The sequence below is a fragment of the Schistocerca gregaria genome, chromosome 8 (assembly GCF_023897955.1).
Source record: "Schistocerca gregaria isolate iqSchGreg1 chromosome 8, iqSchGreg1.2, whole genome shotgun sequence".
In the NCBI taxonomy this organism is placed as follows: domain Eukaryota; kingdom Metazoa; phylum Arthropoda; class Insecta; order Orthoptera; family Acrididae; genus Schistocerca; species Schistocerca gregaria.
In genome coordinates, this window is record NC_064927.1 from 454,201,032 (window position 1) to 454,217,370 (window position 16,339).

Sequence of the window (16,339 nt, forward strand, 5' to 3'; positions counted from 1 at the left end):
TGACATTGGTGAATGTGATGAATATGAAGAAATGGGTGTAGGGGTGGTAGGCAGAGGTTCCTTAGGGGTAGTGGGGGATTGGAGGTATGTGGGAAAAGGCACAGGAGATCTGCCTGTGGCCTAGATCTGGTGGTAGTGCCTGCTTGTGGAGGCCATGGGAGAGCTTCAGCATACAGGGCTCGCCACTCCAACAACCAGCTACAAAAGTGTATCCCCCACATCACCCAGTACCACCCCAGACTGGATCAGCTGAACCACATCTTTTGTCAAGGCTTTGATTAACTATCATCACGCCTTGAAATGAGGTAAATCTATCCAAGATCCTTGCCACCCTTGCTAAATGGTTTTTGTCTCCCACTCAACCTCCACAACATCCTAGTCCAAACCTATACCACTCCTAATCCTAAGGCCCAGGTGCAAAACCTGCTCAATTCACCCACGCAGCACTTCCTATTCCAGTCGTGTCTCAGACTTATCCTGTCCTATCAGGGACAGGGCCACATGTGAAAGCAGCCATGACATTACCAGCTCTGCTGCAATCAGTGCACAGCTTTTTATTCTGAGATGACTACCAACCAGCTATCCACCAGTACGAACGGCCACCGCCAAACTTTGACCGAGAGTGTGATAAGCCACCACCCTGTGGCACAACGTGCGGCTGAGCATAACAAGCTTGATTTCAGTGCCTGCTTCACAGCTCAGACCATGTGGGTCCTTCCCTCTGAAATGCACAGATGGGAGTTATCCTTACAACACATTCTCTGCTCCCAAATTTGTCCAGGTAACCTACCGTCCCCAAATGCTTCATCCAACAGTTTCTGCTCCCACTATCATATCATCTTCTCCCTATTCATGTCCCCTCACTCTTACTGTTCCCCCCTCCCCCCCCCCCCCCCAGCCCATTATCCATCCCCATTCCCTGCCAATCTCCAGATTTACACTCAACATGACAGTTGCATTTTGATCTGAGTTGCCAAAAATAGTGGTCATGTGTGTATGAGGTGTGCTTGTTTGTGTGTTGTGTTTTCTTTTCTGAAGAAGGCTTTGGCCAAAAGCTAAATGTGTAACAGTTTTTTTCATTTTGATCTTGTAATTAAATTTTCCTTGTGGCCGGCCGCAGTGGTCTAGCGGTTCTAGGCGCTCAGTCCGGAACCGTGCGATTGCTACGGTCGCAGATTCGAATCCTGTGTCGGGCATGGATGTGTGTGATGTCCTTAGGTTAGTTAGGTTTAAGTAATTTTAAGTTCTAGGGGACTGATGACCACAGATGTTAAGTCCCATAGTGCTCAGAGCCATTTGAACCATTTTTTCCTTGTGACATTTTAAGTTGCGTCCTTATCTACGACAATGCTGGAAGCTGAAGAAACGAATTAAAATTCATTCCATGGTCAGGACTCGAACCTAGATCTCCTTGCTTACTAGGGAGAAATCCTGACCACTACACCACCACAGCACAGTAGTCAACAGTGCTGCACAAACTACCCAAGATGATTGCTCTCCTGAGCACAAACTTCAACTCATACCTTCAGCTTATTTCCCCCCTAAATTGTCACTATTGCCAGGGCTCTCCAGTGTTGGAATAGCACTCCAGCACTGGACATGGTACAGGACTTCCCCATTACCACCAACACTGGGGTGCTATTCCAATGCTGGAGAGCCCTGGCAATAGTGACAATTCAGATGGAAAATAAGCTGAAAATATGAATTGAAGTTTGTGTTGGGGAGGGCATTCAGATTAGGTAGTTAGTGCAGCAATATTGACCATAGTGGTTTGGCGGTGTAATGGTCAGCATTTTTGCCTAGTAAACAAGAAAACCTCAGTTTGAATCCTGGCTGTCACACAAATTTTAATTCATTTCTTCTGCTTCCAGCATTATTGTAGTCTTTTCATTGTTCCTGACATCAGCTCAGTATGCCGTCTTTATGGTGAATAGCACTCTATCCTTTTCCTAATATTATCAATTTTCAAACTGGAGTTTCCAATGTTTAAATGATACTGTGATATTTTTTTAACTTCAGTAGCCTTGTTAAATATTGTTATTGCTGTGATAGCATCTTGTCTGAGCAGTTATATACACACTGGGGATGTTTAATACCTTAATATGGTTCCTCTAGGTCAGTAATCTAACTTCAACTATTCTATCACTTTCATAACTTCATACTATATACTGCCACTTCTCTTTGCATTGAGCTGTTTTCTATATTTATCTCCATTTGGGATGACAGGTATATATTAGATACCTTCTACAACACATGACTGCATAGATCAAGAGTACTCAATCTTTTTTACCGACCATCCACTTCTGGATCTTCGTTAGCAGAAATATTTCCTAACCAAACACCTCTTCCACAGTAATTGTGATTTATAAAGTAGGGAAGTAACTTTACTTCATAAAATTTGTAAAGCAGAGTTAGAGCGAGTTAAAGCATGTAATAATAATCGATTTACAAATACTTTATTTCAAAACTTTATGAAACTCTTAATGAAAATGTTTTTAAATGAGTGCCTTCTGGTGCCCACCAAGAAACCTGGAACATTCACTAGTGGATGGTAGGGACCATTTTGACTACCACTGACATAGATACTGACCCTAATTTTTGCATATTGTTGCAAAGGGCTCCAGAGATTTTGAATACAAATCTGGTGCTTTTAAGGCTAAAGCAGAAATCTAACTGCCTTCAACTGTTTGTTACCTTTACCAACAGTCTAGGGATTTGAGATCTGTTACCTTGGATATCCATGTTGGTAGTGCTATGGTACTCATTAAGATAATGATCATTCAGGGAACATGCAGCCCTTTTGGCATTTCCTCAACCAAGGAATCCATTTTTGCCTAATTAACCTGATGTCAGAAACCAGTGGCAGCCCCTGAGGCGTTCCATTGGCGGTGTCAAAAAAAACTTAGTTTGGTAGCATCGAACGTATTAAGGCATTTCATCAGTAATTCATATATAACATATACAGAAACAGAAATAAACATTTATTACAACAGCACCCTTCTTAAGCACAGTGAGAGTTTGATATATTCCCGGAGAACTTGATAGGAAGTGTTTGTATAAAAGGAAGAGAGAGAGAGAGAGAGAGAGAGAGAGAGAGAGAGAGAGAGAGAGAGAGAGAGAGAGAGTGAGGTTGCTTTAGCTATCTTTTTCCCATGTCTGCATGAGGTATAGAACATAATACTAACTCCAAAAATGTCTCTCGCACACACATATGCACACATGCACACACATATCAACAGCACAATTCTTCACTGCTCACAGGGTACGTGCAGTCAATTATATGTGGCAGATGTAAGTAGGGGGTGTTTTGATTTATGGTTGCTTAAGATACCGGTGGAGATCGGACCTGAACTACCACATTAACGACACTGCAAATCTCAACTAACAATTGCGCTCTACCCGTTACTAAATAATTTATGTGTGCCACTTTGCTTTGAGATGTGCTCTCTGGTTGTTTCCTTTTCTTATTTTAAAATTAGTTCAGACAGCAATCTTGCTCTGTCACAGGGTCTCGAGGCTGTGGATCGCACACCCCCTCCCGCTGGATGTTCGAGTCCTCCCTCGGGCATGTGTGTGTGTGTGTGTGTGTGTGTGTGTGTGTGTGTGTGTGTGTGTGTGTGTGTGTGCTTCAAAACTTTTAACAGTTGTGTTGAATGTGTCACAAAGTTCATCCTCTAGATTCATCAAAGAAAATGGAACTGTGCCAGAAACTGCTCTATCATGAACTTGCAGAAAGATTATAGAACTGGGCTACAAGAAGTTTGCGTCCCGGTGTATTCTAACATAATTGCTAGATGGCAGATCGTGCTTCTATGGTTCTGAACTGTACTACTCCCTGCTGGAAGGAATGTAAAGCTCTGAGCCAGACAAGCTGTGGCTTCATTCACCACCATAAGAAGTGTGTAGAAACCGAAGGCTGAGCCTTTCACACAGTGCTTATGCGAGCAGACGGTGTCAATCTGCAGTTGGCTCCAAGCTTCAGAAAAGCACTGTGAGAGTGCGTGCAGTGAAACACACCTTTTCAAATCAGGAAATACATCATCCGAAACAATGTTCTACATGCAGTTCTTATAGATTTCTCTTTCTTTCTTTTTTTTTATACAAGTGGTGCCACAGCACAGCAGCACTACCTCAGAAGCTGCTCCTGTCAAAAACATAAGAAAGTCTCTTCCAATTTATACTACCTCTTCCTGAGAGTCCTGGATGGGTTTCTGCCTCCTGTAATGAATATGGAGCAACATACCTTTCATGTATCTGCAGAAAAATTTTTATCTCGCCATCTTCCGTGTACCTGCAGAAAGCTTTTTATCTCACCATCTTCCATGTACCTGCAGAAACATTTTTATCTCATCAGATAATATGTTTTGAGCCCTCCAGTAACCATTTGTTGGTGTGCCTTTTCTCACTGTAACAGAGCAATTTTGTTGGCAATAATGAGCAGCAATTTCTTTGAGGCAGCTATGTTACTAATAACTTTATGATATTATTCCAGTGGAGTGTTCATAATGTGGTAGGTTGGGAAAGACAACCACTAATCTCCTGCATCCATTTATCCCTCATAGCAATGCATTTGTAGCCACAAGACAGTGAAGAAATTTATAGTACTGGCCTATTGTGATTGACTTTTAGCTGGAAATATAATATCTATTCCTTGTAGATCGAGATAGCTACCACTATTCGTAAACATGTCATCCAGTGTGTAACAATACATTTGTGAAATGTGCCACTTCCTTAACAGCATAGTATTTGGTATACCACAAGGCAATCACTTTCTTTTGTCTCTCAATTACATACACACACTTTTGTATCTGCAAGAAAAAGAAAACCGAGATATATTCAGGACAAAAGATTGGAGCAAAAAATAAAGAGTTATGCTATGTTGAAGATAAACATAATTAAATTTCCAGGCAGATTAAATCTTTAAAGCTGGAACTTGAAACAGGGTATTTTGGAAAATTAAAAGAGAGATTTTGGTAGGCCTAACTTTCAGTTAAGTTTGGACACAAACTCAATTGGTCCACTTGGAACTGTGCTGCCTATGAAAGATGGAGGCTCAACTTTGAAGTCATCTCAGTCAGAACTTCATTTGTGATATCATAAACGGTTATTCAGCAGAGAATAATATGTGCTCCCAAGCTTCTTCCTCAGTAATCATTGGGAATACTGAAAAGTGAAATGGATGTATATTTGGAATTTATTCTCCTATTGTCATTTTTGTTGGTGGGTGTTACAAGTGCATACTTTGGTCACTAAAGGTCACACTCAGTGCCTACGTTGTGAATAAACTCCAAATAATAGACTGTAATATACTTTGTATGAAATTTTTGTGACATGCGAAAATTAGGTTAAAAATGTGTGACTAAATAATGTGATATAATTATTCATTGCCTCGATTGGTGTATATGAAAAATGTCCTTTATAGATCATTCCAAGTTGTGAAGCAGAATTCACCATATTGCAGCTGCCATTACCACTTTCTGTTAAAGGTACGAGATATTCACAATATTTTTTGTTGTTTTCTTTCAGACACAGCAGTTGTCTCAAACACAGACTTTATCGCTGGGCTTGAACATACCAGGTAGAGGTCGGCTGAACCTCACACAAACACAGTCGAGTTCCATATCATTCAGTAATCCTTGGAACATTCTTCTTATGTTTGATCGCATTGCAGAGCCATTGTTTGTGCCTAAAGGAATAGACAACAGAATTGTGTTTAACCTACCAACAAATTATCTGGTGAGTTTAAAGTGAATTAATTTTTTAAATTGCTGGCATTAATTATAACTCTGCTTTCCAACTTGCATTTCTCAAGTTGAGGACAGCCTTACATATGTTTCACTTACAGCAATAAATTCCTGTAATGATCAGACACGAATCACATGTACATTTAACAGACAGGTGGAATACCCAGCACTTACCTGCAGGAGGTGTAACTTCCATTGTAAACAATAGTAACACACATAAATAAATGTATGTTTTTCAGTGATCAATGACAAGCACTGGCATTGCTAGCAACATCCATCTTATTGTCTTGTGTGCATGTGCATGTGTGTGCGGGTGTGTGAGCGGACACGTGTGCACATGTGTCCACTATTTCTCATTGAATTATGTTGTGCATTCTTAGTTCTCTCAGATAGTTCTTATTTCATCAGTCTTGGTCATCCAATGGTTCTTCAACCAAATAGGTTTCCCTACTTACTGCTCTTCTATCTCTCCTTGCCCATTCTTGCTTGGTACAGTAGACACCTCACCTAGTTTCCTCTCAGCTTCTGAGTAATATCAGATTAACTCTGATTCCGTAGAAAACCACTGTACTAAGCAAAGGGAGGATAGGAATGCAGCAATCAGTTGCAATACCATTGCTTTGTTATTATTCTTGCATATCCAGATTTCAGCTATAAATAGCCATCTTCATTGCATTTGAGAGAGTTATAATCCAACAGTACAAGTCACCACGTGACTAGTAAAGTCTGCTGGGAGTTCATTGGATTATAACTCACCCAAATGCACTGAAGATGGCTATTTATAGCCGAAATATGGATATGCAAGAATAATAAAAAACAAACGGCATTACGACTGATTGCTGTATTCCTATTGGTCCTTACAATATCAGGTTGTTACATTGATTTTTTGTTACTACATATTCTGTATCTTTGTTCTCTGTTAATTGGCCTCCATATCTTTTTGACTGTCTTCTGCTTGAAATTATCACTTTGTGTCCCTCTTCGTCAATTGTACTCCAGCTTTCCACTGCATACAATGTTGTAGGACATGTAGCATCATAGGCTCTTAATTTTTCCCTTGTTGAATGTTTTGTGACATGAATGTTTTCTTCAAACTGTAATAGCATTTTGATCCATGTGCAGCCTGCTCCTTGAATTTGTGGTGCTACACACTCATTCTCAAAACATCTTCTTGATGTAATGTATTAATTTCAGCAGTCCGTCAAAGTATTGAATTTGGGTTGCTTCATAACACTTGGGGTTGCATTGCAGGTGATCCTTAATGGAGCTCTTTACCTGAATAATCCACAAAATACTCACACTGAAGTCATTAACAACTTATTCAATTCACTACGAATTAACAGAGTAAGCAAAGTTAGTGTTCACATTACCTCAGTTACTTTTTCCGCAGGAGATTCAGTGGTTTTTTCTCTTTCAAAGACTCTATATAAACCAAATAAATAATGTGATTCTTAAAGTTTCTCCAGTGTAATGAGCATTTCACGTAGTTTAAAGATTGAAGCTAGATGATGTCAACAGCTTGCCATGATATCTTGGTTGACGACAATTCTGCCACCTTCAGGTGAGTATTTTACACTGGAGATTGCAAGATTATTAATTTGACATTTGAAATTTTAACTTTATTGGTCCACATTCTCACAGAGTGCATATGTGCAGTATCATCTTTATGCAAGTGCCTGTGCACCATAGGTACAGCAATATTTGATGCTAAACTTGACAGAAGGTGCTCACACTGCCGTAACCTATGTGCATGCATCTCCACAAGAAATTTTGACATCAACTTATTGACATGCATTAGCAGTCTCCAGTGTAAACAACTCACTTGTGAAGATGACTGAATGGTTGTCAGCCTAAATGATGTGATAAGATGTCGACATGCAATCCCAAAATTCCATAGGCTACAAATAAATAATGCTGGCACTGGTAAACAGTGATATGATGGTTACTTTTTAATGAGTGTATGGGAACAGGATACGAATAGTGGTATACGGAATAAACTGTCCCCACTAATATCTGCACATACGTATATTTTGAAAATTATCATACACGTGTGCACAGTACAAGGTATAAGAACAGACTGAATAAACATGGCAGCTCGGCTGAGCAACCTGAGTCCCAGAGATTAATGTTGTCTCTGGTTGTTATGCCTATCAATACCACACAGTCCGGAGTACTGCATGTGAGTCTTGAGGGAAGACCATGTGGGCATAGACGCTTTGGTGGTCATATGAGCTGGTAGATGCATGACCAAGACCTCCGCACCAGCCAGGGCGGGGTGCGGAGGTGGAGCAACAGGAGGCAGGTCTACCTCAAAATTCGTTGAGCCAGCGAGGACGGACGATGCAGCAGCCAGCCCGAGAGCAGGCAGGTTAAACAGCAGATGGTGGGGTGTAGGTGTGGCAAACCCGGATGCTAATCAAGCTGTCTGGCAAGATGAAGGGCATGAATTGTCATTGGGTCACACTCATGAGGAAGGGTGAGGCTATGCACAACACTGACATTAACCGGTCGTTGGGTGGCGGGACCGTGGTGTCTCTGAGTAGAATGAGAACTCAGTTGTCGAGAGTGACAATTGAAATGTAGTCCACGCAGTGTGTCCACATGGTGTGGTGGTATGTTGCAGAGCAGGGTGACTGTGGCAGCGGGTGTCTCCATAGTTGATGAGGTAGCAGTGAAACCCGCACATGGGGTGGAGAGTGAGGAGTCTGAGAAGGCAGCAGGGAGGCGTCGGGTGAACAAAACAGCATGGTGGCCCGAGGAGAAACATTGTCGGAATCCACAACATGAGGGAGACTGGCGGAAGAGTTGTTAGGAGAATCAAACTGAGCCAGTAGAGGGACGTTGGGGTCCATGAATCCTGCTTTGAGTCAGTGTAACGAAACAGTTTGCGGACTGTCTTCGGCAATGATGTCGAAAGTTGTATTGCCCCGCTGGAGGACTTTGGCCAAGATAAGGTGGTTGCAGAGGTTGTCGGACCAAATTGTCTCTCAGCATTACCTGGGAGCAAGTGTTGAGACCTGTTGGTGCTTAAGTGTCCAGCGGGGAGTAGCTGATAGGTGAAGGAAGGTGTGGAAGTCTTCAGGTACTTGAGGCTGAATAAATTCCCTTGGTAGGATGGAGCTCTCCCCAAAAACGAATTCTGAGATAGTTTCCTGTAAGTTGGGCTTGAAATTTGAATGGAGGCCTAGCAGTACCCATGGAAGTGCTTCGGACCAGAGGCAGTCGTGGCACCTGAGTGCCATTTTTAGAGTGCAGTGCCACTGTTACACTAACCCATTGCTTTGTGGGTGGTAGGCTGTGGTGTGAATTTTCTTTATGCCACAGACGTTACATAAAATGGTGAATAGGGAAGACTCAAACTGCCAACCCTGGTCTGTGGTGATGGTGGTCAGACAACGAACTTAGCAATCCATGAGGTGATAAAACCCTTGGCTATGGTCTCGGGTAAAAGGACTGCCTCTACCCAGTGGGACGTGCAGTCAATTATGGATAGAATGTATCTATAGCCCTCCGACAGTGGATGAGGACCGATAAGATTGATATGTACATGACAAATTCATCCTGGAGGTATGTCGAACTTGCCCAGTGGTGGGGTGGTGTGGCAGCTGATTTTGTTGCATTGGCAGGGGACGCAGCTGTGTGCTCAGGTCTGACCGTCCCGTTTTATATTTTTCCAAATGAAATGTTCAGAGAAGAGTCGCACCACACCTTGTCCACAATGCTGGGGAATTTAGCTTTAGTAAATGCAACGGATATTTGAGGGTCCTTGAGGACAGCTTGAGATTCCTCGTTGGAGGCTTGTAGGGTGGCCAGGTTGGATAAGTCAATGATGCATGAAATAGTATTGATCCGCAAAAAAAAACCTCTGTGGTGATGTTGTCTGTGCCTTTGATGTAGCGAACGTTGGTTGTGAATTGGGAGACTAGATCAAAGTGACAGAAACACAGAGGTGGTGGGTCCTCGGGATGAGGTTGCAGAAAGCATCTGTGAGTGGTTTGTGATCCGTGAGGATGAAGAACGAGGGACCCTCCATGTCGGAGCAGAAGTGCTTGATGGCTTCGTAGACTGCAAGGAGTTCTCCATCGAAAGTGGAGTATTTCTTCTGAGTTGTTGATAGTTTTTTAGAGAAAAAATGAAGAGGGGAAACAGTGTCTGCCTTGCGTTGCTGTAGTACTACTGCACTGTGATGTCACTGGCGTCCGTAGTGATGAACAACGCGGTCAAGGGGTCGGGGTGGGTGAGTATTTATTTATTTATTTCGTGTTCCGGTGATCCATGTTGTGAATACATCACAGGATATGGAACGTGTCAGTTTTACAAACTTTTTATGGTATTTTGTAAGTATTGCTATTATTCATATTAAAATTATATGGCTTAGATTAACATTACAAATTAAAATCACAAAAAAATAAATGCTACAAAGTTAAGTATGACAGACTCTATACACGTACATACAGAAAATATACTACTGAAAACTTAAGATGTTTACAAGTAATAGATATACAGGATCACAAATGAAGAGTGGGAAATGTATCTGAGACTTATCCATACAGGTACTAGGGTACTATTCATCGTGGTTCAGGAACTCTTCTATAGTATAAAATGACCCTTGCAATAGGAACTGCCTTAAGTTTTCTTAAACGAGAACTCATCATCTACTAAACACTTAATTTGTGAAGGGAGGGCATCAAAAATCTTACAACCACTGAAGTGGACCCCCTTCTGTACCTTACTCAGGTTTGCATGCTCATAGTGGATATCATCTTTTCTTCTAGTATCATGATTATGATAAACACTATTAGGTTTGAAGAGGGGCTTTCTTTCCTTATGAAACACATCAAGGAGAATATATATTGTGCAATGGATGTGAAGATTTGAAGTTCTTTAAAAAGATTTCTGCATGTGGCTCTAGGGTGGGCTCCACTCATGATTCTTATGGCTCTTTTCTGTGCAGATAGCACTTTCCTAGCAAGTGGCTGATTTCCCCAAAATATGATTCCATGTGCCATAATGGCATGAAAATAACCATAATAAGCTGATTTACTGGTTTCCGTATTTCTGTAAGAGCAGATAATGCGTAAAGCATAAGTTGCCGAATTCAGCCTTTTGCAGAGATCCAAGATATGGTTTGACCAGTTTAGTTTGCTATCTATATGTAAGCCAAGGTACTTTGTACTATCGACCTTAGCTATCTGCATGTCACCTAGTTTTTGTTCTTGTTCATCTTCTTTAGAGACTGTCTGAAACTGGACATAGTTTGTTTTACTGTGATTAATAGAAAGACCATTTACATTAAACCAGTTCACAATATCACTAAAAACCTTATTAGCTGTCACCTCAAGTTCATCCACTGAGTTATCAACCAGTAGCGTAGTGTCATAAGCAAAGATGGTGAATTTACAAAAATCTGTACATAGAGGAAGATCATTAATAAAAATAATAAAAAGTAGGGGGCCCAGAATGGAGCCTTGAGGCACTCCACAGGTGAATGTTCCCCATTCCAATGATGCTGATGCACCTTCTTGACTATCCAGTACAACTTTCTGTTTTCTGTTTGAAAGATAAGAATGGAACCACTTCCCTGCTGCCCCACTTATGCCTAGATATGAAGCTTTATGCAAAAGTATTTGGTGACTGACGCAGTCAAACACTTTTGAGAGGTCACAAAATATTCCAACTATCTTCATCTTTTTGTTGATGGACTCCAAAACATTGGCATCAAATGCAAATATTGCATCTTCTGTTGATAACCCCTTCTGAAATCCAAACTGACTTTTACTGATGATCTTATATTCAATGAGGTGATTAACAATTCTGGCATGCATTAGTTTCTCTAAAACCTTAGAAAAACTCGTCAGTAGTGAGATTGGCTGATAGTTAGCAGTATCTGCCTTATCTCCCTTTTTATACAGAGGTTTCACAACTGCATACTTAAGTCTTTCGGGCACTATTCCTTGCTTAAGTGGTGCATCAAAAATGTGGCAAAGGATTCTACTTAAGTGGCCGCAGCAGTATTCTAATAATTTGCTAGATATGTTGTCAACTCCAATGGAGTTTTTACTTTTTAGGGATCTAATTATTCTTTCAATTTCTGGAATAGTGACTGTTGTTATTTTGATTTGTGGTACTGTGCCAGGTACGCTGGCTTGCAGAAAACTAATGGCTTGATTTATGGAGCCTTGTGATCCAATTTGTTCTGTTACTGTTAAAAAATTTTTGTTGAACATAACAGCAACTGTTTTTGGATCACTAACAATATGATCCTGATTTTTTATTTGAATATTTTCACTGTGAACTGCACTTTTCCCCGTTTCCTTCTTTACAAAATTCCAAATAGTTTTTACTTTATTGTTCGAGTTATCAATTTCTGCCTTTAAGAACATGTTCTTTGATGCCTGTATGGTTTTGTTAAGAATTTTACTGTACAATTTGTAATGCTTAATCTTATGTGAATCATCTGATGTCTTGGCTCCTGCATAAAGCTCCCTTTTTGTTCTACAGGAAATTTTGATGCCCTTAGTAACCCAAGGCCTGTGATCTGATTTATACAGATTTTCTCTAATTAACTTTTTAGGAAATGTTTCTTCAAAAATACTTGTAATCTCGTTGATAAATATATTAAATTTGGAGTTTACATCAATAGCAGCATACACAGAAGACCAGTCCTTGTGCTGTAGTTTATGTTTAAAGCTTTCCATGTTGTGTGTGTTTGTAATCCTAATGTTTTTCCAAATGAAATTTACTCTCCTTTGTACATTTATTTGGTTTATGGTGAGGAACTGTCCATCATGATCAGATAGGCCATTTGTAACATTTTTTACACTTAAGTTATTATATGCATCCTTATCTATAAATATATTATCTATTAATGTACTAGAACTGGCTGTAACTCTAGTTGGACTGTTTACCACTGACACTAAATTGTAAGAGCACATCAGGTGTTCAAGATCTGTTCTATTCCTGTTTTCTGTTAGAAAGTCCACATTAAAGTCACCCATTACAATGACTGATTTAGTTTTTCTAGACAGGCGGGACAAGAGTGATTCAATATTTCCCATAAAAACGTTCAGATATCCAGCAGGAGCCCTGTAAATTGACAGCACAATAACTGTTGCACTGTCTGTTGTTATCTCAATACCACACTCCTCAAAGTGCTGTTCCACACAATATTTGCTTAAATCTAGAGATTTATACACTACATTATTCCTAATAATTATTGCGACACCACCCTTTCCCATACTAGATCTACAATAGTGGGCAGCTAAACAAAAGTTTTCAATCTGTAACATGTTGATTCTGTCTGTGATATGATGTTCAGAGAAACACTATATATCAGGTTCACTTCCACACTCTTCATCACTTAGGTGAATTAGCAGTTGGTCTATTTTATTTTTCAGACCTCTTATATTTTGATGAAATACAGACAAAATTTGAGACTTGCTCACCTTTACATTTGTATATTTGTTTGTGGTATTTTTTCTCAGTAGACTAGTTAGTTCTGCTTGTGGTGCTGGAGTCCCATGTTTAATACACGAGAGAGATGTTTCACTTGATTTCGACTGTTTTTCTCTCGTGTCACAGTGTGAGTTAAAGAAGTCTTTAATGCATTGAAAGCCTCCAGCATAGGTGCAGTCCAGCAAATATTTTTGAGCCCTGAAGTCTGTTTACCTGACAGTAAGTCTGTCAGGGGGGCCTGCACGGCGGCAGCAAAAGGCAGGTGATGTCGGTAGTAATTTATTGTGCCTAGGAAACTGAGTTCTTTGTAAGTAGCTGGAGGCTTTGTTGACCTCGACGCTGTTGGAGTTTAAGGTCTGGATGACCATGGATAAATGATTTTCATGTTTCTCAGCTGACATGTTGAAAATGAGTATGTTGTCCAGATATGTGAAAACTCTTACTGTCATAATATGGAGTCAGTGAAATGCTGCCATGTTTGCGCCGCATTTTTTAGGCCAATTGGCATGAAACTGTATTGGAACAAACCAAACAGCATGATAATAGCTGTTTTAGGGTTTTTATCTGGCGCTACGGGGATCTAGTGGTAGGCACATTTACAGTCAATAATACTGAAGATTGTAGCGCCTGATAACATATGAGTGAAATCATTTATGTTAGGCATGGGGTAATTGCCCATGACAGTAAGAGCATTTAAATGTCTGTAGTTTGAGGATGAGGTGGATCGGTGAAGACCAGTTGTTGTCTGACTGTTGCAGGATAGCTGCCTCCAAAAGTCTGTTAATTTGCGGCTGGGCTCTGTGCGCAACTTAATAGGGTTAAGGCATCTAACCTTGTGCCCAATAGAAGGGCCGGCAGTGATAACTATCTAGTGTGTCGTTCCGTCAGTGATGGAAGAAACTGAGATCGTAACCATTAGTGCGAGTGCGAAAAGGCAGCACGAAAGTCACATGCCTAGTAGATGAGCTCAGTGTGAACTTGTTTGGAGAGGGTGGTTGCGCGAGCAGTGCGGAGCCGGTCGGAATGCACAGCGACTATCTGCTGTCAACCTTGCACTTGGTACCCAGCACGGGCGAGAGCAGCATTGGCATCGCGTGTGGAACAGCGATGGTTGCTGAGTCACGTGGCTGCCATGCGAGAGAGGGAGAATGTTTATCAACACATGGAGCGACTGCGAGTGTGGTTGCATTCCGCTCATGACTGTTATTAGAAGCACTGTCTGACACATATGGCAGTGAACGTGGCAAGTGCTTCGGGGATGCAGAGTTCTGATGTGAATCATCACACGCAATTAATGTTTCTGGACTAACCTGATGAGTGTCCAAGCTGATGTCTGCTGGAGAAACATGATTAGGTGGTGGGACTGTGGACTGCAGTTTCAGCAGCGAGGTATTAGCCATGACGAGCTCATTGTAAACGTATGCTATTTGTTGTTTCAGCTCATCATTTTCCCAGTGGAGTTGAGCCACCGGGTCGTATTCTGACAGTAGGTTAGTGCCGCATGTCACAATGTCACCCATGAGGGCGGAGCACTCCCGTACCAACTCACATGTCACGAGGGAAACAGAAAGTGGAACATAAGTGCAGAAGCACAGTATGTAAGTGTTAATGGGATTGTGTAGCACTGAGCCCTGAACTACATTCAGAGAGAGAGCGTAATCGGACAAAAAATCCATACCGAGAATTGGTTCATCGATGTCAGTAATGTAGAAAGTCCACGGAAAAGACAAAGGAGACAGGTGCTCCGTAACTTTGACAGAGCCTGAGGTTTGTAATGTTGATGTGTTGACAGCTCATAGAAGTGACTTCGTCAGTGAAAAATGGGTGGGGGGGGGGGGGGGGGGAGGGGGCATCGATGTAGGTATGATAGACATGTCAGCACCAGTGTGGACTAGGAAAACGAGCCATGATGAAATGTCAGTCACATAGAAACGACCACTCAGCCGGGCGGACGAGTGGACGGAGTGTAATGTATGAGGATGTCTGTGAAGTTCCCCTCAGGACTCGGCGTCTTTTAGGTCCTGCAGTCAGTGTTTGGGTGCTGGCAAGGTAATTGGCACTTCTTGGCATTATCGCTGAACGTCCTGTGGTACCAGCAGTACAGATGAGCAAGATGCAGTGGTGGTGGTGACTACAGCAGCAGAGGAGGCTTGTCCTCGTTGATTTGTTCCGGCATGTATACCAGCACGTATGGTGCGTGGGTGATCATGGAGTGCTTGGAAGGTGGGGAGAGTGAGGGGATGCTTCCAGGCGATGTAGAAAGTGCTGAGGCAGAGTGAGCCCTGCCTCTGACAGAAGACGGCCGGTAAGCAGGAGCAGTTGTGCCAAATAGCAGTGAGTGGTGATCTGGTTGGTGTTGTTCGAGCAATGATTACAGTTGGTCTGCGATGCGAGCCGATTGACTCAAAGGAGTGTGGTAGCAGGTGGATCTGTAGGTCGATAGGCAACTTGGCAGACCACACCGCCCACAGAGTGACGTCTGGCATGGTGTGCTCACTCACAAGTAATCGAAGGTGGCACCAGAGTTGTGATGGAATTCAGTCCCCCAGTTGTTCCTCGTCAAAGATCTTGATGATTAATTCTTGTGGTGAGCAGGCAAATTGTTCCATGATTGTTTTCTTCTCTAACTCATCCTTCAGCGGACGCAGTGCAACAGGAGTAGATCGCAAATTAAGTCCAAGTGCTCATGGACATGCGTGACAAGACAAAGGAATTAGGGTTGTTGTCGGATGCGTGATGCAACTCAAAAAGATGCTCGACAAGCGCAAAACATTGATACAGGGTTGTCTTCGTATAAAGCTGGCAGCTTCGGCAGACGATTTGGGGGAGGGAACGAAGGTGGCTACAGTGTCCCTTCGGAAACCAGCTGGTCCGTGGCAGGAGAGGCCATACAGCAGGCCAGCACAGTAGGTGTGGGTGCATTACTGGCAAGAACGTCCATAGCAATGGTGGGTTGGATTGTCCTTGACATCTCACAAAAACACGATGCGGCTGGCATGGTCGGTACCCTTGGAAAGAGCTGTTGCGCGATATGTGTAGGGGTCCCGTGAACTGAACTGTAGGTTACAGGTACTGATTTGGATTTGCCCACCTCGGAAATAACACAGAAGTCTGGTGCAGCACACAGGCAGAGCTATGGG

General features: G+C 42.0%; 1 protein-coding gene across 1 annotated transcript in view; it reads left to right on the forward strand.

The window, feature by feature from the left end:
* The window catches only part of LOC126284216 (phenoloxidase 2-like), a 228,595-nt gene that overhangs the window by 15,789 nt on the left and 196,467 nt on the right, over positions 1 to 16,339 (forward strand). The window contains exon 2 of the mRNA XM_049982987.1: positions 5,527 to 5,736. Coding sequence (XP_049838944.1) covers positions 5,527 to 5,736 — 210 coding nt within the window. The remainder of the gene's footprint in view (positions 1 to 5,526; positions 5,737 to 16,339) is intronic.